Source organism: Falco rusticolus, chromosome 4, assembly GCF_015220075.1.
Source record: "Falco rusticolus isolate bFalRus1 chromosome 4, bFalRus1.pri, whole genome shotgun sequence".
In the NCBI taxonomy this organism is placed as follows: Eukaryota; Metazoa; Chordata; class Aves; order Falconiformes; family Falconidae; genus Falco; species Falco rusticolus.
Genome location: NC_051190.1, coordinates 85,385,874 through 85,409,742, shown reverse-complemented (window position 1 = coordinate 85,409,742; position 23,869 = coordinate 85,385,874). Strand labels below are relative to the sequence as shown.

General features: G+C 42.3%; 1 protein-coding gene across 5 annotated transcripts in view; it reads left to right on the top strand.

Annotated features, from left to right (window-relative positions):
• TPK1 (thiamin pyrophosphokinase 1) overlaps positions 1-23,869 on the top strand; it is a 312,799-nt gene that overhangs the window by 215,231 nt on the left and 73,699 nt on the right. For 2 of the 5 annotated variants that reach the window (XM_037385149.1, XM_037385148.1), the window contains exon 7: positions 16,373-16,468. The exons of the other annotated variants lie outside the window; for them this stretch is intronic. In XM_037385149.1, the coding sequence (XP_037241046.1) occupies positions 16,373-16,465 (93 nt within the window). In that variant the 3' untranslated portion in view covers positions 16,466-16,468. The remainder of the gene's footprint in view (positions 1-16,372; positions 16,469-23,869) is intronic. 5 annotated transcript variants of the gene reach the window in all.

Sequence of the window (23,869 nt, the reverse complement as noted above, 5' to 3'; positions counted from 1 at the left end):
TGGTCTTTCATTTAATTACTTCAGCCTGGGATACTTCTTGGTCTTTCATTTATCTGGCTTATGGATTTCCTTTCTTACCTGTTCACAAGTGATCAGTAATACTGCAGAAATACCAGGCAACATGTAACCTCCATTATAATTTATGGCTATTAACGCCCTTCATGAATGTTGCTCCTTTTTTAATTCTCTTTTGTACTTAAACCTAGTTCCAGATTACTGTACTAAATATGTTCTGTGTCTCCTTAAGGAGGTATTATGAAGCTGCTGATTTAGCAAACAGGTTTTCCAACCATAGTCTAGGAAGTTTTTAAGGGCTTCCAGTACGGAGGCACACTGAGCTGTCAAGCGTATTCCTAGAAAACTCTTAGGAGATAAAATACTTAAACATTCTTTTTTATTATTATTATTCTGAGTCACCAGGGAAAGTGAATCAGTTTTAGCTATTTAGTGTAGTCTGTTAAAAGGCACTAAAAGGTCAGAAATAACTGTCAGCACTATGGTGAGCTGCCTGACATTGGTAATACACTTCAAATGTGCAGCTGAGGTGTTCCTCCTCCTCGTTTATGGTCTCTTGTGGCAGGACGGTAACATTTGCAAGCATCAGCCCAAGCCATGGTCTTCAGATAACGAAGCGAATGTAATGGCTCATTTCTGTAGCCCTTGGAAAACCATGCATAATGAGTTCAAATCTCTCATCTTGAAAGACAGTAGGAGCTCATGTTCCTGAGCCAGGCTGAGGCAAGCCCTGCAGTTCAGTTACACAGACACCCTGCTGGTGTCTCCTCCTGGAAGCCCCGAAGCTTCTCCTGCCAGGAGCCTGCCTCTGGTTGCTCCCGTGCAAACTTCACTTTCAGCTGGGAGGAGTGAGAACAAGATCTTCTCTCTGTGAAGCCTGGCAGTGTTTCTCCATGGGACTGGGGAAATGCAGGGTAATTTGAAGGCCACTGGTTTATGACTCAACATTTTTTCCTGTCTGAGGGATAAAAATCCAGCGGTGAGGCAGGTAGAATTTACCTGAAGATGCTTTCCCTGCACGGACTGTTTTGATAATTCCTGATTCATAGTCATCTTGGAGAGGGAGGAAATGGTGGTGAAGGAAATCTGAAAATAAGCCTGGTGTTTAGACGTGCCTGACAGTCGTCCATACAGTTTTACACTATGGTGTGGTACTGCGGTACCGTGATTTCTTTCCTTCAGATTATATACCTAAAATCAGGCTATTAGGGCTATGTGTATTCTCAAAATTTCTTTATCATGAGGGGCAGCTGACATACTGAGTCTTCAACAGAAATAGTTTTTTTAGAAGAATCCATAAGACAAGGAATAATAACTTACCTAGCTTTTCATACAGGCTCTGATCTTCCATTAGTGAATCTCAGACTACATCTCAGGTCACGTCTTTAGTTAGATTTCAAGGTATATTACAGCGAGAGAGAGACAAAGGCATGAGGAAGTGAAATGATTTGCCCAGGTACCAAGGGAGTCAATACCATATTGAAAATTGAATCCAGTTTTCAGGGTTTCTATCTCCAGTGACCTGTCAGCTGGGACCTTCTGTCCTACTTCTTGGTGCTTGTGACTTGATTAGGAGTGACCTTTAGAGATGATGGAGGGTTTTACTGAAAGTGCTTAATCCTCTACAAAAAATCACAAAAGTTCACTTTTCTGTAATAGTCAAAAATTCATCCCAGCCTCCTAAGGAGAAATTCTGAAGAAGATGGATATGTATAAAGTAATTAATCACAGTTCTTAAGAAGCATGACAAAAAAAATCACATCTGAATGTGAGAATGTCATGGCTTAGATTGACCAAATATATATATTGCCAATCATAACAACAGCTGATTATTTCTAATAAACAATATATCCAGGAACGAAAAGAAAAGAAGAGCTAGTCAGAGTGTGGCAGACAATTATTAGAAATAATAATTTCTACTTTTTTACATCTTTTAGCTTTCTGGCCCTCTGCATGAGCAGTGAACGTTGTGCCATCCAACAAAACATTATTCATCTCATCACAATATTACAAGTTCTGTTTTGATTGTCATAACAAAAAACAGTTTCTAGGGGCCATTAGGGGATGGATGTTTGTTCCCTCCTGTCTTTCTTAATGTGTTAAAGATGTGCAGGTTAGAAATGGAGAAGGGCAAATGACTGTAGCTATCACAGCCTTTCATAGGTGACTGAGCAAAAGAAAATCCTAGCATATCACATAACAGAGCTTACAGCAAGATTTGTTCTCATTCTGTGAGGTTTCTAGGAAATTCATTTATCATGTCCCAGTCCAATGAGCTGTCGTGAACATAGCCTACTCAAGCATAGCTATATGTTGCTGCTCTTTAGTATGTGGTCAGATAAACTTTTGTGGTTTGGATGGACAGGCGCATTTTTCCCCCTTTCTTATCCGAACTAATCTCTAACTCTAGATGTTGTAGAAATCCCTAAGCAAATAATTGGTTCTTTCCTTTCTCAGAAGAGCTGCTGACCTGTGTTTTGAGAGAGGCCAAATTTCTTGAAATTAGTTTAAAATACACAATTTGAATGCTCATTCACCACAGTTGTATAGAACCAGCATACATTTCTTTCTCTTTTTCTTTTCTTTTCCTAAAAATAAAATATTTCACAAATATGTGCCAAAGTATCTGAAGTTTAGTGTTCAGCACGAAGCAGAAGACTGAATATGCTATGAGAAAACCAGAGCCGTGTCTGTCCTTTGATAGAGGGAAGGCATGGGAGGTTTTTAAGTGTTGGGTTAGATCTGTTACCTAGGCCAAGTTAGGCAATAACTTTGGAAGTGGAGGGAAAACATTTGCATTTAATGCTCTGCAGGAGTGAGATTGGTGAAAAGATGCAAAGAGGAGAGAGAGCAATGCAAATCTTGCCACTTACTTATGGACTGGAGAGGAGAGCACTATGGACTTTAGACAGGCTAGAGAGGGAGAGGTGACATAAATGACATGAAGAACTAACAGAGTATGGTTATGTTATTTATCTACTGGGATAAAAACCTGAAGCGTTTGTCATCCTATTGTATTGTTCAGGAAAAAAATTAAGAAATGCTCATAATCTGGATCCATGGTAGGTTGAAAAGGAGGTCAAAGTAAACTCTAAGGTCATAGCAGAAGTATCTGTTGCACGTCTCATCTGTGCCCAATCTTCAGAGGACCCAAGTTGTTCCTTGCACTCTACAGCTGTGGACTTCAGCAGAAGCTGCAGTAACTCCTGAGGTGACCAAGAGGGTCTCAGTACCCCAGTTATTAGCTTCAGAGAAATAATGATCAGTGCCCGAATGTGGTGGGTTTGCTGTGAAGGTCTGTGGTGGTCCCTAGCAGTTGTACGTGTGTGCTGGGTGCACTTTACACAGCGTTACCACAATTGCTCCTCCCTACTCAAACGCACACTTACACTCATATTCACTCTGCTTGTGGTGTCGACTGCTTCCTCGGCAGTGTTTATTCCCGTAGGGGACAAAATGATGGGAGAGGGTTCTTCTCTTGATTTTTTGGAGGAGGGAGTGATTCATAAAGTTCTGTTGCTTTGGTTTTGATTTTATGTTAAATCAATGCAAATGTTCACCAGTACACTTACAATGCTCTACATTGTGTAGTAAGTAAGTAAGGTGTCAGTGGTGATCATGCACCACACCAGATAAAAACTGTGCTGTTACTATTTCTAAAATCATGATTGGATAAGGAAAGTAAAAACAGAATGGTGAGTGAACAGAGATTTAAAAAAAAAAAAATCACAGGTAATGTATACTTGTGTGTAGTAAATTATTCCTTAGCACCTAGTATGGGCTGCATGGGTAACCTCTGTTCAGAAGAAGGTACTTCTTGTTATATTTGTGTCTCATTTTTCTCATTGATTGTTTTAGGCTTTCATTGGGTGAACATTTGCATACATGCTTACCTCTGTTCACTTTCCTAGCCCCAGTCAGATCAGTGGAGATGCTTCTTTGAGTCATACAGAGTAATCCAGGCCTCTCATCGCAAACTGTGGGTGAACGAAGCAGGGCTTTCTTGTCAGACCTTCATACATGAGCTGGCACAAAGGGTTCTCTGGATACCTGGCACTGTGGCAAGTATGCGGCTGGTGTGGTAGGTGGAGACATGGCCAGCTGAGGAGACAGCCACAACAAGACTTGGAAGGCAGTCAGAAGCAGAGGGAGGTATGCTGTAGGATGAGCATTTTTCCTGCCTGCACCCTCTCTCTGCATCACAAATTTTATTCCGGCACAAACAAACTCTTCCATTTCCAAGAAGACAGGAGGTCATGCAAGGCGGCACACATCTCTTTTCAAAATGGGCTGTAATTGGCATTAGCCACAGCCTTAATACTCATTACCTACAACTGAGTGGCACTCAAAAAGTCTGTTTTTTCTCCATCCTAAGAAATTGTCCTGGTTTTCAGCTGGGGTAGAGCTGGTTTTCTGCTTAGTGGCTGGTGCAGTGCTTTGTGTTGGATTTGGTGTGAGAGCAGTGTTGGTGATACGCTGATGGTTTTGGTAGTTGCTGGGTAGTGCTCAGACTGGGTCATGGACTTTTCAGTTTCTTAGGCCCTGCCGGTGAGAGAGCTGGGGGGAGCACGAGAGGCTGGGGGGGGGACACAGGACAGCTGACTTGGGCTGGCCAGGGGGATATTCCATATTATTGGACATCATGCTGAGTATATAAGATGGGGGAAGAAGAAGGAAATGGGGGGACACACATTCGGCGTTACAACATTTGTCTTGCCAAGTAACTGTTCTGCATGATGCATCCCTGCGCTCCTGGGGATGGTGGAGCTGCTGCCTGCCCGTGGAAGCGGTGAATGAATGCCTGGTTTGGCTTTGCTTGCACACACGGCTTTTGCTTTGCCTATTAAACCGCCTTTATCTCAACCCATAGTTTTCTCACTTTTACTCTTCCAGTCCTCTCCCCCATACCGCTGTCGGGGGAGTGAGTGAGCAGCTGCGTGGGGCTGGGATTAAACCAACACAGAAGTACTCAGAGGGAATGAACAGAACTGCTTCCAGCCTGTTCCTTACCATTGAATGGCTCCGGTCAAAATAGGTGAGAGCCAAACAAAGCCAATGTAAAAGGTACAGCTTCTTGGAAGTAGTTTCATCTCTGAATAGCTGGCATGATTTCTGTGAAGTATCACTCAAACATGATATATCATGTAATACATAATGAGGATAGTTTGTTTTAAAGATTGTATGTGTGTGTAACTATAAATATATCACAATGATAAAATTAGTCATGTATGAAAAAGTAAGATTCTCTGACTGTAGGAACTCTACCTTTCCAAAACTCCTCAGATTTTTTCTCTGCTGTGTGGGTGTGTTCTTACATACCTGGAGAAAATTATATAGTTCTAAAAATTGAGTGTTACCCATTAAAGAACATTTTGCTCAGTTTCATTATAGGTCCATAATACATTCTCAAAAATGGAACGTGATTTTTGAAGAGGAGGTTATTAACCACAGTGTTATAACTGTAACGCTCCTGGGAATGTGATGGATGGATAGAAAGAATATGCTTATAAGTCATTTGGGGACAGTGTTTTGTCCACTTTTTTTATTGTTATGGGGGAGAAAAAGCAATGGAATGATACCTGTTGGAAATTACTTGAAGGCTATGCCATTTGAACTGGTTGATGTTTCTGCTGCTTTAGAAGTGTGTTTCCATTTTATGATAGTAAGACAAATTAGATAAAAACTGAATAAGTGTTTTAATTTACAGCTTGTAAACTGTAAAGTAACAGAGTTAAAACATTCTCAGTCTTCTCCGAATGTCATGTACATGTTTTTTAAAATGAAAAATGAGTATAACATTGGCTTTACAGTAGAAATATCCCAAAGACATTTGTCCTAGAAATATATGCACCACTTCATGATTGTGTGTGCTGCCATTTACTTCAGTAGAATTTTAAAAAGATTTAGTTGTGCCATGTTTAACGCTTTTTGGATCTAAGGCATTGCTCAGACTGACAGACATGTTTTATGCATCAGCAGGAAAGTGCATGTGTTCATGGGAAAGCTAATTGGAAAGAGGACGGAGAATATTTAGCACTATCCAAACATTTATGTCTGTGTTGATGAGAAATCTTACACTTTCCTAAGACACTTGTGTAATTGTGCTGCCCAGAAGGACATAGTTCTCTGCAGGGGGACAAGACCTCATTTGCAGGAGTCAATTTTTAAAAAGCTACCTGAACCCTCTTATCAAACATGGCTCCCGATCTCTCTTTGGTTTAATTTATGATATTAGAAATGCTAGAATTAAGCACCTCTGTATGTGTGAGTATTGAATGGTGAGAATGAGATTACTGCAGGTTTTGGGAATGCATGAGGGCAAAGTTTGACTCCTTATTTCTCTCCTGACTGATATTTATGACAGGTAGGAAATCTGAGTATATTTGTGTATACATGTAATAAAACCACATGGAGTTTTATAATACAGAACTGAGTTTAAATGCATTTGTGAGTTGATTAGATTACCCAGCCACATTTTGGGAGATTATAAGCAGAATACATTCTGGTAGAAAAACATCCCGTTAGGCAGCAAACATGCTCTGTATATGTCATGCATTCTTATTATTGCTTCCATATTCATTAAAGTTTAAGGCCTTAAAAGACTTGTCAAAATGTTATGCCAAGCTGAGAGCATTGCCTTGATGTGCCTTCACTTAGAAAGTCTTAGTGGCATTGCTGGCATTCTGAGTAGTCAAGGAAAAACCTTACATTTCTCAAGTTACTTGTATGTTTGAGCCCCAAACGCATTTCACATTTTTCTTCATTCTTGATGTATTTTTTTTTCAGAACTTTATACCTTTCCTATGTAACTCTTGTCTAAAATGTAGGGTTTTACTTGTATGTATATATGGTCCTGATTTGGGAAGGTAAATTTTGAGCTGAAATTTCTGCAGGTTCTGGGGAGGTCAGACTGGAGTCTTAGCATGAGGCCATCCCTACTGTTCTTTTATTATGTAGCCTTGAATCCATATGTTTACTGCAGTATGAATAGCTGAATTCAAACGTGGTCTAAGTCATGTTACTCTCAAGATGTTCTGCTTGATGTAGAGGACAAGTAGAAAAAATACTCAGAGGATAAGGAAAGTAAAAACAGAATGGGGAGTGAACAAAGTTTAAAAAAAAAGAAAGAAAGAAAGAAATGAAGGCAGAAAAAAGGGGTGGGAAATCTGTGCTCTGTGTGCTTGTGTATAAATTATATGCCCAGTAGGATTTGATAGCAGTGGTTGTTTGGGATGCTTTATACATATGGTGCATTGTAAGTAAGCACCTGGTTCTAGCAACTGAACCACTTTTATTGTCGCAATTTCTTTGTTTCTAAAAAAATATAAAGAAACCCTTCAAGGAATTTTGATAGATGAGTCTGGGGTAGAAATGCATGGGGAAAGAGTTTTACAGACAGGATGGTGTGTCATGCCTTTATGTAAATACCCTGCATGTATAACATTACAGTACAAAAATTCTGTTTGAGTGTTACAGCTGTCTGCAAATAATTGTATTAGACCAAGTGGGAAACCAATGGTTTAGGCAGTTGGTCGATACATCTGAAGTAAGAAAGAAAAAAACATGGGGGAAAGGTGGGGATGGTGGCATTAGAAAAAGGAATGCTTCTGTTTTTAAACAACGTTGTATGTCTAAGTCATTGTTAACATTTCTTCAGAAAATGTCCGGTGTGACTTACCTGAGGTCCCACTGGGCCCCAGGGAATTTGATGGTGACGTTAGTGAGAGGAGAGGCAGGTGAGTACAGAGCGCACTTGAAAACACCCCTCCGCAATGTCACTGCTGGGCAGGAGAGAGGCTACGGGAGCATGACCTGCAACAGGCGTTGGTGGCTCTGGTCTGTGAGACACAGAAGAGGAAGCCTTCAGTAATAAGAGCCACTCCCTCCCCAAGAAAGGTGCTTGCTGTCAGACTTTGCCTGTTTTCTGAAGCGTCTTAGACCTAAAATGAGTATCAGAACAGTTGGGCATCTTTACGCACTAGTTGGTATAACTGAATTTAAAAGTAAAAGCTATTTTTACCCACTGATGTCAGTGACTTAGGAGAGCTCAAATGAGTTTTTGTTATTCTGGAAACAAACTGAAAGCATTAAGTTTGGTTTTGTGCTTGTCTCTGCCTAAAGCAAATTTTTATGGTCTAGTTAGGTTCTCTCGAAAACCAGCTTTTATAAGTAAATACTCACGGGTGATTAACTGTCCTAAAATAAAACTGTTGTCAGATGTTTGAAATGTGTGGTGCGTGAGGAAGAAGTTATGTGTATGTTGACTCGAAAGCTAATTTCTACATTTCAGCACATCTGCAATGGTTAGTAAAACTGAGGCACCTGCAGATATACTTCCAAGGCCTTGAGCGTAGAGAAAGCACGTCTTTTTAATTTAGTTGATTCTAGTGTTTGGGAGCAAAAAAACCAATTGTGGCATGGTGAAGTGGTTTCCTAACTTTTGCAGTGTAAAGGAAGCATGTCTTAATCAAAACAGATCTTTCAAGACCAAGACTATTTTTAGAAAGTTTAAGTGAAACAGACATCAACTGAAGAAACGTCACATGGAGAAACATGGAGAAAAACCTGTAAAGGAGTCTACAGAAAATATTTTAATGTGTTCTTTTACTGTACCCATCAATAAAATACCAATATACTGCTGGCTGGTTTCTTGTCACTATAAGAAAAAACAATTGGATTTTTGAAATTTATTTTCTTAGGAAGCCATGCAGAAATCTTAGTTTCAGGAAAGTATTTCACATACTAATTTGGCTTTTCTCATTCATTCTTACTTCGAGCATAATTTGTACAGCAGTATACAGTCTGTAATTAACGCAGTGGACCTGGTTGAATAACTTTGTAACTGACAAGAGATGGTCCTTTTTGACCTTCATTTTAATACTGCAAAATTAGGCAAAATGAAACAACTTCTGCAAAAGAATGAATAAAAGATTGTTCAGAAGATGTCCTTTTTCAATAAAATAGCAATATGCTGTTTGATGACCCATTAGTCGCTGATAGCTGGTATGATTTTTTTGGTGGGAAAAGCAAATAATTTTTTGTGACCTTTTATTCCTGCTCGACTTGTAATCAGAATTTTTTAATTAATTTCTATCTTCTGTTTTAGCAATACTAGCTCTCAGACAGGAAGATGTGAACAGTTGCAAACTTTTTTTACCCTCCTTATATATCCCAATTTTGTGATCTTTTTTAAATTATGGTTTTTTTATTATTATTTTACTGAGGAGGACATCTGGAGGGTAGTGAGTGCTGGGGCTCCCTGGGCAGCAGGGGCTCTTGAGGTGGGGAGGGAGGGGGAGCCCTGGAAGCCCACCCCATCCCACCCCCCAGCCAGGCAGCAGCCCCAGCCCCGTGCATTGGGCACCTTCCTGGGGATGGGGACAGGACGTGGGTCCGACATGGCAGGGCCATAGGGACCTGGTGACACTGGGGCGGGGACCAGCAGCCTGATGGGAGGTCCTGGGTCACAGGTAGGGTGAGGGGAACTGCGGGGGGCTGGGGATGGACACTCAGGGCTGGCAGTGCCTTAGGGCCCCAACAGGATGATGGGAAGGGGATGTGGTGTTTAAAATCAGTGATGTGTTTATCAGTGGGTTCACCTGAGAGGGAGTTCCACTGATTTTAGTTACCGCATGGGTCAGGCCATCCCCTCTGCAAACACAGATTTTCCATAAAGACCCTCACCCTGGGGTCTGTATTACTGCTGCGTGCTGGTAAAGTTGTGGCTGGTTCTTCTACTTGGCTTTTCCGGGTGGTGGAGGACACTGTTGCATGAGAGGTGGACATGCAAAAGCTGTATGACTGCTGGTGAGAGAAGTTGCACTGCCTTGACAAGAAGTAAGTTTTAAGTCTGCTGATTGGTATTTTACTTATTTCTCTTGCTTATCGTTTTATGAAACCTGCTGGTTTTCAGACAGTAGAAAGAGATTTCCTCAGGAATGTGAGCCCTGGGTCAAAAAAGTTATTTACACAAGGGGAAAAGTCTGAGCAGACCCATGGAAGTGTATGGTGCAGCAGCGTGTTCGTGGCATGCAGGGACAATTACCGATAATGTTGTTTGGATATGAAAATGAATAGTCATTCATATTGCACGGTGTAGGTTTGGGTTTTTTCTTTCTGTTTCCAGCAGGTGAGGGAGCTCTCCCCATCATGCAGGTATTGCAGAGATGATCTCTAGACAGCTACTAAGAAAGTGCCCTGTGGTGCCTTTCTCTGCCTCTGCTTAATAACAGCTCGTCTGGCAGCAGGGACGGATCGAACGGGTTACCCGCCCACCCGGCCTGCTTGCTACTGAGTTTCTTATTTATACAGGGATCTCTGTGAGACTTTTCTGAGGCGGGGAAGCTTGTGTTTTAAATTAAAAACAATGAGAAACTCTCTTTTGGGCTAGGCAGGGACCGCCAGAAGTAGAAATGGAAATGTCTTTTAAGGATCTAGGATGCATAGATTTCCTTGTTCTCCTTTCATGTCTCAAGTTTGTTGAAACCTCTGCAGCATGTTTCAGTAGTGGTTCAAATCAGTGATTGTTGGATGAATCTGTGGAACCGAAAATAAAAAAAAAAATCCTATCTTCCAGTCATCGAAATTTATGGTAAAACGTTGCCTTGCAATGAAACTAAGATTTGGCCTGTAGCCTGCTGGGTTTTAGTTGTGCCGCATAATTACATGCAGTACTGTTAATGCAAACTGAGACTGACTGCATGCCAGTAATTTGCAGAAGTCATTAACGATGTTTTAGGGGAGATGGTGAAAATTAAACATTATCAGCTGGCTGGTTAATGGGCATTTACTGCGTACAGCCTAGTCACTGAAACATAGGCTCTTTCATTCACGAAGTCAGGACAGATTTGTTCATTTTGTTCTGGATCTGCAGATCACAGTAGTAAGAGATTATGCATTTTTGGAAATTTCTTGAAATATTTTTCCATGGTCATACAAAGGCAGCAGTGAAGAAGAAGTTCTTGAGATGCAATACAAAGATTCTGTTTACCTATGGAGCAGAAAGTGCTTTAAAATTTGGGGCATGCTTATCTTTACTATAATCCCGGTGGTGAGCTCTACCTTTGGCTGCTCTCCAGCCTCTCAGTCTTACAGTCACCGAGCTTTCTTTTAATGAAAGTCAGAAGCCTTTGTTATGGAAGCAAAAGAAATGGACTTTTATTTCTCTCTTGCTGAACAAATAGATGCCTACACCAGATAGTTTTTCATCTCTCAGCTGTGTAGATGCGATCAGTTAGTGGCCTGATTTAGGACCAGATTATCCTCCTGTACTTCACAATGCATATCGCTAGTATATATCCTGTGTTTACTGTACAGCCTGCATCTGTGTTCAGATTCAGCTTCAGTGTACAGTGAACCAGTTCAAGATGTAACCAGAATTTCCTTTTCTTACCCAGCATAGCAGCTTATCATTAACGTGGAACACATTAGAATTTATCTTGGAAAGCAAGCATTTTTTCCTTTTCATCATGGGAATAGTATTCAAAAATGTGTGTGGTGTGAATGGGGTTACAGATAAATAGCTGTGTAGGGATCTGTGTCGTAGAGTCAGAGGCTTAAGGGCTTTACATTCCAGAAGAATCTATAATCACATTCTAGATACCTTTTAATGCTTAAAATTGGAGGTTAACAGTATTTGCAGTCTAAAAAAATAAGAACTACGTGTAGGTAGTGTACTATTTATCATGTGTCCTCTTCTGAATATAGGTGAATATGCAGTCTCTGACACCGTGGTGTGGCAAAGTTGTACTAGAAAAGTTCACCTTTGGTTTTAATTGTCCTTCCCAGGTTTAACTACACCCGGTTTATAGAATGGGCTGTTGAACATTCAAAATGGTAGAATCCCATTAAAAAATAAATAAATATCTGTGGGTTATAGAGATTTATTCTAATAAACATCATATGTGGCAACACTTTGGTGTTGTCATACTTGCATACACTTTGGAAAGATAAGCGATTTAGCTAAAATGCAATATGATTTCAGGTAATACATTGTGATAAATGTATTTACCTCTGATCTTGGAATATGGGGAAAGAGGGTAGTTGCAAACTGCTGCCAGAATGGGCAGAGGCAAAAGATGTGTGTGGTTGCTGTGTCCACAAACTTTCCAGTAGAAAACACGTTACTAGTTGTCCAGAGGTTTTATGTATAAACATACTTCTAGGTGTGCAGTGATAGTTGAAATAGCTCAGAAGAATATGTGATAGAAAAAATGTTTATTTGGAGCTCTTTTTGATTCTTCTGATTTTAAAAGCAAACATAAATTTTGACTGCTTAGACATTTCATTGAACATGCAAATGAGATATATGAAGTCTGAAAATATTTTAAGTCTTATCTATACACATTAGGTCTACTGGCATAAAGTGCAAAGTACAAAAAAAGAAAAAGAGTAGGCGTCAAAGCTGCACTCGAAAATACTTGGTATTTAAAACAAAACCTCCAAACTTCGAGTGGATTTCAGGCTACCTCAGCTGCAGACATCAGGAAGTTTAATGGTGTTTCTAACTTTACCTGTTAGTAGTTCAAGATGCAATGTCCTGGAAGCAAGTTTGGTACTTTGAGCATGAACCTTTAACTACTGACACGTTTCTTTTGGGGGTAGCTGCAGTAACTCTAGGTCAAGGGTAATAACTTTAAAGTTTTGTTAGGGCTTGCTCTTTGTTTTCCAGGATAAACAAGTGAAAAATCTCTGGAGTTTTTAAAATTCCTTGAGAAAATCACTTGCTGCTCTGATGAAAACTGCCTACCGATTACACATTGTGAAGTAAAATTTAAAGATCATACAGTTGCTTAGCTGGAAAGACAGCAGGTAAGAAAAAGGACATAAGCAATGAAGCAGCTAGTAATTTTAACATTAAGAAAAGGCATGAAAAATTAACCCTTTTGCATAATAGAACTGCTACTAAGTTTGTGTCTGGAATTACCAGATGCCGATGGGTCCTTGGAGACAGAGCTGTGTTACAAGTGACGTCTAGACTGAAAGCAACCCAGCATCTTGGGAAATTGGAGGGCAGTCTGTGTAATACAGGTCTTGTTTCAGTTTCTGCAGCTGTTTAAAAAATGAGAGCAATATTCATACATCCAGCAGGCAAAGAAGCTATGTAGAAGCAATAAGACAGAGATGTATATTTTAGTTTTCTGCACAAGAATCTGGAACACTGATGTTTCCCCACTTTGTTTCTGTTATATTCATTTACTGTAGAACTAAAATAGATGTACGTGTCTTGCATAGATATTTCTCCTGTGCAGGTCTGGGAGCAGGTTTCTGTGATGCATCACATTTTGCAGTAGCATGCAATAGCAGAAAACCACAACTCCATATGTTAGCATTGAAAATTTGGGGAACGCTTGGATTTAAGGTTGGATCTGAACTTTCTGATTGTTGCGTACCTGTATTTGTCTTTCCTTGCACATAGGTGTAGCCATTTTCTTAGACAAAAATGGGTTTCTTTCTGGAACAATGCAAGTCAGTATCTTGTATGCTGTATTTGAAATGAAGAAACATGTATGGTTATAATTCAGGAGGAAAGAGCAGGGGAGAGGTTCAGTAAGCAAGAAGCTATTTATCTATTCTTTGATCTGATTATTTTTTTTGTTCCTTAGTTAAAGTTGAAGTGTAGGGCAGTGTAAAACAATAGTGGGTTTATTATTTAAATCTATATACACACTTTCGGGTGTGACTAGAACAGTTCTTTTTTGCTGTATGTCCTAGTAGCCATGCCCAGTAATAATTTTGAGAGGAACCAACTGACGCAGTGGGGAGATTGCAGATCTAGCAATGTGCCACTGCTGGTTTCTCCCTGCGTCAGTATATTTCTATTTTTATTTTTCACTTTATAATAAGCAAGAAAGAAGTTTACATAGAGAGGATGAGAAAATATCAAATGGAGCAAAAATGCAATGTGTGAATTACCTTCATTAACTTGTAAGCAGGCCACAAAAATGTTGCATTTTAGAAATCTGCTGTTGAGAAGTTTAGATTTCAGTGGGGGGGGCTGAGCAGAGTAGCATCTTGGTTGCAATTACTCCTTAAACCAGGTGTAGGCTTCCTGGAAATAAGTCAGGACTAGCTTCTTATCCTGGGTACTGCAGAGCCAGCAGAGCCAAGCAGCAGTTGGGTCGGTTCAGGGCTTACAGATCCAGTGCTGTTGTGCACCTGTGATTCCTCCTTTCAGGAATCTGTGAGCAGCATCAGTATAATAATTGGACATTCTCCGTACATCAACCTCCTATGCATTTTAGCATTAAAACCAAAACCCTTAAGGAAGTCGATATGCAGGCTCTTTGCTGCTTCTCATTCTGTCAAATGGTTAGCCTTAATCTTCTCGGGTGGTGGCAGGCTTTATCTTTTCAAATATCTTCTGCAGGTTCCTGAACCAACAGTTCATCTAAAGTGCCCGTCTTCCTTGCCAGAGAGTGACAGGCCCTTCCATACAACCAGAACCAAACTGCTGGGATCCAGAATTTTATTTGGCATTTTTTGTCCAAAGTTATAAAGTAAAATCTTCAGTTGTTCATCTCTCCATTATATTGAAACAGTCCCAAATTAACTACTTCAGAAGAATTTATCCTGAGCTGGCGTTTTGTTGCCTGCCTGTTTTCTGTGAAGTGTACTATTTAAGATAAACCACAGTATCCGTAGACTGCACCGTGCCACTGTACAGCATTTACAAATTGTTGCAAAAGCCGTCATGTAAATTGTTTCAAGACATCAAGAGTTTGCTTTCCTAAATCTTGCTGAATGTAATCATTTGCCACTTTCTGTGGAGGCAGATGATTTTGCCCTCTCACTATTTTCACATTTGTCTTAGACCTCCTTCATCTCCAGACTCTGTCTACATTAACAAGCAGTGCAGATCAATAGAAGGAGGTTCTTAGGGTTGAAAGACTTTGTGGTGGCTGATGTCCACACTGCGCATGTTTCAGGGTCCTAGTCTGGGTCTGTGGTTCTGTGAATGGCCACTAGTGGCTTTAGGTGCTCTTCTGAAGGCCATCTTCCAGTTTAGCTTTTTTGTTTAGAATTTTAGTGTGGGGTTTTTTTGTTTTGCTGTGGGTGCTCCAGCTCACTGTGAATCAAAGCAGAGTATGTGGAGACAGTCCACAGTATTTAAAAAAAAAACACACCAAAAAAACACAAACAAAAAAACCCCCAACAACAACAAACAAAAAGACCCCAAACAAACAAAACCAAAACACCAAAAACTGACAAAAAAAAATACACCACCTTCTTTAAACTGAAATGTTACTGCAAACACACTATAAATTGACAATAGTAAAAGCCTGCTAGTATGTATGTTTTCATTTTGCAGCTTATGAGCTTCCCTTATTTTATATATAGGCATACTTTTATTTAAATCCCTTATCACCCCTGAGTGGACTTTTCCTCTGTGGAAATTCCTTCTGTGGTTTCAGCTTGCACCTCCTTCATTTCAACTCTGATTTTTTTGTCTTGTCCTCCACTATCAGACTCAAAGTCTTACCTTTATGTTGCTGATGTCCCTGGCAGATGTCTTTGTCTGACCTGGGTGCTCCTTAACACCTGTCAGCTTTCCTTCTCACTCTTATTTAAATTCTCAAAAGCTTTATAATTGCTGTTTGCCAGCAGTTTCACTCCAGTTTGATAAAAAGTCTGCTGCCCCAAAACTTTTGATGCCCCAATAAAATATTGCTTTTAATTCTGTATTCTTACTTAACACAGTCAAATGTGACATTTCTGCTGTCTAAGTCTGTCTGGTTTTGCAATGGTAAGCATTTTAGAGGTCTGAATTCTTCATTCTTTCCTTTCTTTCTGCTTCAAATCTCATTCCAAGCTTTCCAGGTAGACAGATATGAAGTAAATGGGGGAAACAACTGCTTCTCCAGTTTGACCACCAAAAGATAATTTATCTAAAATTGAAGATGTGTGGATTTTTCTTAACCTTTAGCATGGCACTTAAGGCCCAGATGTTACAACAGGAATCCTGATGCAGTTGAACATGTACCAACAGACAAGGAGAGGATCTGAATGACAGTAACCAAAACCCCACTGGTTTTGGACATCCTCTTGGCATTCTTAGGACCTGTGGGGAATCTTTGGCTGGTGGCTGAGAACAAATGAGCAGATGAAATGGTTTCCTCACCAACCACTAGTGATAAGGCAGTGATGACTCACTTTCATCAAAAGTAATGTTTTCTTGAAGCTAATAGAAAACACTCATCTCAAGAATTTATTGATCCTTGAGGCTGATAAGATGCTGTCCCAAAATTATCCTAAGAAAAGCAAAAGAGAAAAGGATAAATCGAGAAAAACAGGCTCTATGAATTTAGAAGGCAGACCTGATTTTTTTTTTTTCCCCCTTGTATCCTGAAAACACAAGTTACAATCCTTTGGTGCGAAGCAGAGATGGAGGCCAAGTACGTTATGTACAAGTTGCTCACATTTGAACTTAGTCATGAATGAAACTGTCTGAGAGGTAAGATAAGCACATACTATTTATACTATTTTATTGTCCAGATACAGGCAAAATTAATAGCATATTTCACCTTATATGTCATCTCAGATTTAAGTTCTGATGAACTTCATTTGAAAAAAAAGAAAATACTGATGAATTAATCTCTTGTGTTAATTAGTTGAAATGACACAGTTTGGGGGTCTTAACAGGATAAACTTTCTCAAACTCATATATCAAAAGTAACTTAGATTAGTAACATTGTAGAATATATAGAAGTCTGCAGTAGCAGCTGAATGAAAGAATGTATTGGCCAACTTTTTGGGCATTATCCATGCTAAAGCATAACCAAATGAACCTTCCTTAATTGTTACTCGAGTATTCTTCCACTAAAAGACCATATAAATCCTGCTGTTGCACTTCAGCCACTCTAGATATGTACTAGTTACCTTAGCGAATGCTTCTCAAGTAGCTAACAAGGGTCTTGTGACTATTTAAAATAAAATGAAACCTGTAAACGGAATCAATGTTGTTGTGGGTGAGCATTCCATTGGAGTGATACCAGATTAGAGAGGGGTCTCCTACCATTCCTTTCCAAAAAAAATCTGGAGTGCCTGGTTTATTGTCTGATAACAAACACATATCTTTTCCCCTAGTAGTCAGGTGCATTATGTTTTAAAACAGCATATTTTTCTTGCTCCTGAGGGCATTTTTAAAATCTGATGTGCTTAGTACATCTTGGCCATATTGATTAACATACTCTTAACCAAAGTTTGAAACTATTTGCCTTCCATTTGGTTTCTTTCTAAAAATATATGGAAAAAAAAAATAGATTATTTATCTCCAGAGATTCTGTTAATACATTAAGCTGTTTGGTTAATTTCATCTTGCCACTATGCTTGGTCCTGTAGCCAGAACACACGTGACTCATTATACATTCAGCCCTTCTAAAGGGCCATGTGAGGACTGTAGGCTACGGACAATTGTTTGGAGAGACGTCCGTTGAAGGACTGTAAACTGCTACAGTGATTGTCAGCTGCCTGTCACACATCAGTTCTGTGTTTTGGTTTGATTTTTAATGAGAAAGTGCCTTGTTGCTCTGTGTTTTTGCAGAATCAGAGTCTGGCCTGTGACAGGAGCTCCTCGCTGGCACCGCAGTGGGAGGGCTTCCTGACAGTGCTGCCGTGCCCCAACGCTTGCGGTGGTGTAACAGCAGCAGCCCGTGAGCCCGTAGAGGAACATCTCCCACTCTGGTGGTCTGTCAGGAACCCTTCCCCAAAACCTTCTTTAAAAACAAACATGCAAGCAGTTGGTCTTCTGTCTGGATGTTGAAATTACTCTTCCCTTCCAGTGAACCATTTTAGGCTTTTCTCCAGTTTGTCTCAAATTATGGACATTAAGGAGAAAAATTCTTAAGTCTCTGCTGAATAGAACAGAGCTATTGGAGACAAGGGAAGGGACTGAGACCTGTATCAGGAAAAAAAAATTCAAAAGAGCATCATATCCTGAGCTTCTCATTTGCAAAAAACACTGTAGAGCAGTAATCTCTTTTTGCCCTGATTCTGGAAAGGGTCCCTCTGGAAATTCTGCATCTGCACATGGGCTGCTTATTTTGAGCCAGGAATATTTATTGCTGCCTGTTTCAAAGTCTCAGATAACACATTGACATTATTTAATATTTTTTTCAGATGCCTGTGTTGAAACTTAGTCAATCAAGTCAAAGTTGCAATACATTCCAGATAGTTTTAAACTGGATCTTCTGAAATGATTAGTCAGCAGAAACTTTTCTGCTCTTAGTGCAGTTCTGATTTAGTTCTCTATTAATTAAAACAAAAATAAAAAAAAAATAATGAAGTGTTCTGGGGAGATAAGTTCTGCTTCAAAACTTTCTCTCTCAACAGCCATTTTCAGATCATTTTGAGCTGACATTTCAGATCATTTTGAGAGAGCTGAGGTTGTTCAGCCTGAAGAAGGCTCTGGGGAGACTTTGTTGCAGCATTTTCGATAAAAGGTGTCACAAGGAAGACTGAGAGAAACTTTTTACTAAGGCCTGTAGTGACAGGACAAGGAGCAATAGTTTTGAACTGAAAGAGGGTAAATTTAGATTGGACGTAAGGAAGAAACTCTTCACTATGACAGTGGAGAGGTGCTGGCACGGGCTGCCCAGAGCAGCTGTGGGTGCCCCATCCCTGGCAGTGCCCAAGGCCAGGCTGGACGGGGCTGGGAGCAGCCTGGGCTGGTGGCCGGTGTCCCCCGCCCATGACAGGGGTTTGGACCTGCTGATCTTTAAGGCCCCTTCCAACCCAAACCTTTCTATGATTGTGTGATATATGTAAGTAAGAGTTTACTATTAAAGTAGCCTGTTTAAGTGCTGAATAAAAAGTCCTCTCCTGTTCCGTTCTCTCCTGTATTCCATGTTTCAGAGTTCCAACACTGGGTGGGGGAGGGGAGTAGAATCATAAAGGTATGCTGTACCTGCTTAAAATTAAAAAGCAAAAAAAAAAAAAAACCAACCACCTGCTTTACTCTGTCATCTCACCTACGAAAGCCAGGAGGTCTGCGGTCTGTACGATCACTGCCACCTGCACAGGAAAGCTGGTGGGGCGAGGGGAGCACTAGGGAAGAGTCTGCTACTGGCTGCAGGGGGCAGACAGGGCACTGAAAGGTGCTGATGCTGACCAAGGGGAAGGAGAGGCAGAGCCCAACCAGCAGCTGCAGAAGGGATGTCTGCAACGCCTGCAACTACAAATACAAAGCTTTGGCATGAAAAAGCTGGAACACTTAAGATTGCTAAGAAATGATGAAAATAAATGAACCCCCATGGCTCAGTTTTGAGGGGCAGGGAGGTTGTGCACATGCATATGTTTTAGAAAGAGGAAAAAAATGTGATGAGACGTAAGAAGATTCCTACTATTCAAGGTCAAACTTTTTTCCCTAAAGTAGGTGGGGATATGGACAAATGGATGGACAGATGCATTCACAGATACCCACACATTGTTTTTTTTATATAATAAAGATGATTGTTCACATAAATAATTCTCAATCCGTATATGCCCCTGTGAAGTTTGGCTAAAATGTTTATAAACATACAGGAAATCTGAGACAATGAATATTCCTGTATTGCATTTCATTCATCATAATTTATATGTTGAATTGAGGAGGTAAGTGTATAGTGTTTGAGGATCCAAAATTGTCACTAGGAAGTAGAGAAACCAAGTTTAGAGGATACTAAGTGTCTACTGTTAGAAATTTATCAGCTCCCTTTGCCTTCATGCAATTCCCAGGATACTAGCCAGATCTTGTAAAACTGGACAAAATACACCTTCAGATTCCTTTCTGTTCTGTATGTAGGCCTTAGAGATTTGTTGGAAGACAATGTACTTTCTATTAGCAGAAATGTTCTGCCAGTCTGCAAGCTTCTACAGCCTTGTTGCTGGTAATGTTTTGAAGCAAGCAACAGGGTTTTCGTTCTGAAAATGTAGATGGCTTGAATGTGATTCTCTCCCAGTAGTAGCCCAAAGGCATCTTGCTTCATGGAGCAGAAGCGGCCATGAAATTATATGAATGCTTTCCAAGAGGGAGATGCAGCTACAGAAGATTAGGAAGGTAGGAAATCTAGTATTCAAGAGTAATGCACCTGATTCCATAAACAATCCTTGATTATATATTATTTAATGAGAGGCATCAATTTGTAGTTCTCCTGAAATTTATTACTACTTTAAATAGCTTGAAATTAATTATTTAGCTTTTAGATTTTTGAAAGATTTGGCCATATGTTTTCTTTCTAGCTTGTCCTTATGGTTTTTTTTCGATACTTTTGTGATGGAAGAACCTAATTTGATTCTTCCATCTCATTAATACAGGCTGCAAGTAGATTTGAACAAGAAGTTTCTCTTTTATTGGAAGGTTCACCTTCTCCAGGAGATGTGTTCTGACTTGCTATTGTGTGAAACAGACTGAAAATTTTTATATACAGGAAATAAAATATGTATGACTCAAAAGGCCTAAATAGGCAGTATTACTTCTTGCAGCCTTACTGCATTTGGTAGTGTGAACCGTTTATTCTTTTCACAGCAATTTGTCGTTCTCTTGACTCTTTTCTTTTTTTTTTTTTTTTTCTTTTTTTTTTCTTATGTCAGGGGTTTTCTTCTTACATTATATTACTGTGTATTTGATAGAGCATTACTTGTTCTACAGTGGTCCCCTCTTTCATGGGTTCTAATTCTGTTTTATTCCCAAGCAGTAAATGGTAAGGATTTCATAGAATTGATCAGATCAATTGGAAGGAGCCTGTAATGCTCATCTAGTCCAACTACTTGACCACTTAAAGGCTGACCAAAAGTTAAAGGATATTAAGGACACATTCAGTGTCCCATCTCGCCACTTTGAGCTTGCATCAAAATGTTGAGATTCTTAGCTGAATATAAACAATCTGGAAGTGTGAATAGATCACAGGGTGACTATGAGCTATAGATATAATACAGGCAAATGCATTTGTGTCAGGCAAGATATTTCCATAGGAAAGACAAGCATTGTACAAAGCCCTGGTGAGACCTCACCTCTACAACTATGGACATTTCTTATTCCTCATGTTCAAGAAAGATAAAATTCCATCTGGGATGAAGACAAAGACCAAGCAGCTCATTAAGGACATGGTGGGCCCACAGAAGACAATGACAACTAGAAGAAGCAAGACAAAGGCTAAGAGAGCTTCCATCACTTTCAAGAAAAATATCAAGGATGAAGGACAAAGGAGGAAAAGAGCTACTGAAGTTCAACAAAAAAGATGGTCAAGAACACAAAATCATTCAGGATTTCTTTGCAAGAAGACCTCACCATAAGCAGGGTAGTAGCAAATGTCATTTGTTGGTGCCTTGGTAAGGAAAGGTGAGAAAATTCTGCAGCTCTACATCCCTGTGAAGTTCAAGCAGAGGGAACCAAAAGCCTTTCTTTCACCTTGAGCATCCTCACAAACGAAACGAATGTCTGTGGTATAAACGCCCTTATTTGCATCATCTGAATGTGCAGAAGAATTTGGGCACCAATGTACAAAATGACAAGAGCAGTACCTGCCTTACTCTTTCAGGACTCCATATACTGAATCCTAAAGGAAAAAGACACTTTCCAGGGTTCTAGGCAAGGTCTGAACATCCACCCACAAAGTGAGGTTGGCAAATAACTCTCAGAAAGGTTCAACTCACAAACAAGCTGAGAAAGTTTTCCCCCAGGGCTGAAGCGCATTTTGTATCCCATGTAAACACGGCCAGTGGGTGTCATTAACAGAGGAGCTGCACAGCTCGGTTTCGGTGGGAAGGGGGATGCGATGGCAGTAGCAGCAGTGGGCTGTTTTCCCAGTTTGGAAGAGTCATCCTTTGCCTGGCTGTGCTTCCAGCAGGGATCCAGGTGTTCTAGGTGTGGAAATGACCAACCTTCCCACCGCACCGTTGCAGCCTCTGCTCACGTGTTTGTCACAGCCTGTCTTATTTCCATGGCGGCCTGCTGGCACCGTCCACCCCATCCTAGGGCTCTGGTCACGCTCTGGCTTTCCTCCGGGCTGTGGCTGCTCAAATCACCCCTCTTACACCCCAGGCTTTGTGCCCAGCCAGATCAAGGCCCCGTCCTCCTGCCTGCGGGACATCATGGACGTTACCTCTGGCGCACAGAGGGGGCAGCTCCCAGGGTGGGCCCTGGGCTGCAGGGATGGTCCCTGCCACGGCCCGAGAGAGGAGGAACAGCCCGGGGTCTGTCCTCGGGAGCCCAGCGGCAGAGGAGGTGTCAGGGCCGCCCAGCAGCTGTGCCCCGTGCATGGCCACCAAGGGCAGGGACAGCGCCCCGGGCCTCCCGGGCACAGGGGCTGCCTCAGGCCGGCACCCCAAAGCCCTTCCTCCCAGGGGGGCTGGGCGGGGGATGGGGTGGCGCCTGGGGGGCTGTGTCACCCTGTGTCACCTGTGTCACAGTGCCATCACCTGGCAACGCAGCAGTCACAGTGCCCCGGGGGAGTATAAAAGGGGCCTCGTCCAGTGTCCCCTGTCCAGAGCTGGCCTGGCACCGGCCTGAAGACACCCGAGAGGAAGGCCTGGAGGGGCCGGTGGGATTCCCCGGGGGCTGAGGGAGGAAGGCTGGGGGACACTGGACGCAGCTGCTGGAGCTTCTCCGCTGCAAGGGCAGATTCTGGCAGGGCCATGTTCAAAGTTGATGGATGGAAATCTTGCTTGAGCCTTCAGGGAGCAGACACAAGCCCCTCAGGAGATGAGAACCACCAGCCCTCAGAGGTACCCAAGGCTAACAGGTCTTTTCAGCTGGACAGCCATGGCACCACCAAGGGAATGCCTTCTTGAGGAGCGCTGCAGAGCTCACCGACTTCATCCCTGTGGAGCCAGGGGCAGTGGCCGTGAGTTATGGGATGCAGAGATATTGCCAGGGGTCCCAGAGCTTTGGAGCACCCACTGGTGCCCTGCCAGGCACGGGAAGGATTCTTGTCCCCCCAGGTCGATCAGGCCAGGGGTGTTTGGTCACTCTTGGAAGCCCCTGAGGTGGCTCCGGGCTGAGGGAGAAGAGGGCTGGGGCATCTCCCGGGAGGCGTGCCCGGCCCGTGGGACGAGGAGGCCGGTCCCGCTCACGTGCTCAGGGAACAGCCGATCGCCAGCGCTGCCTGGGGTCAGGAAGGAATTTTCCCCCGGGGCACATTGGCACTGGCCCCCGGGGGTTTTTTGCCTTCCTCTGCAGCACTGAGCGCGACCACTTGTCAGGGCTCCTGCGGTCCCTCGGGCCAGGTCACCGCCTGCTGCTGGTGCCCCACGAAGGTGGCCTCTCGTGCCCCGCAGCTGGGGGGAGGAAGGCTTTTTTTCCCCCGCGGTGGGCGAGCAAGTGTCCCTGCCCGGGGTTTTTTGCCTGCCTCTGCAGCACCCAGCAGGGCCCCTGGCCAGGGCTCCTTTGGGCCATTCTGGCCAGGTGCCTGCTGCTGGTGCCCCACGAAGGTGGCCTCGTGCCCCGCATGCGGGGGGAGGAAGCTTTCGAGGCTCCCAGGGGGCCCCCAGCGTGGCCCCCGCGGGTTGCTGCTTTTCCTCGGTAGCACTGAGCACAGCCCCTGGCCAGGGCTCCTCGGGGCCCTTTCAGCCAGGTTCTTGCCCGCTGCCCTCGCACCCCCGAGGCACCCCCGTGCCCTGGCACTCTGGCTCTCTTGCCCACCACAAGCTTTGGCAGGAGCCAGCTCTGCAAAACAGTCTTGTTGATATTCAGCCCACGGTGAACACCGGGAACAGAAGGGAACAGAACCGTCCCACTGCGATGTGCCTGGAGCTCTACGTGAGAAGCTGTGAGTGGGGTCTGAGGGTCCCTCCAGCAGAGCAGCTCTCTGCAGGGCAGGGCCCAGGCCCAGCCAGGACAGGGGCAGGCACGGGCACACCTAGAGCATGGCTCGGGCAG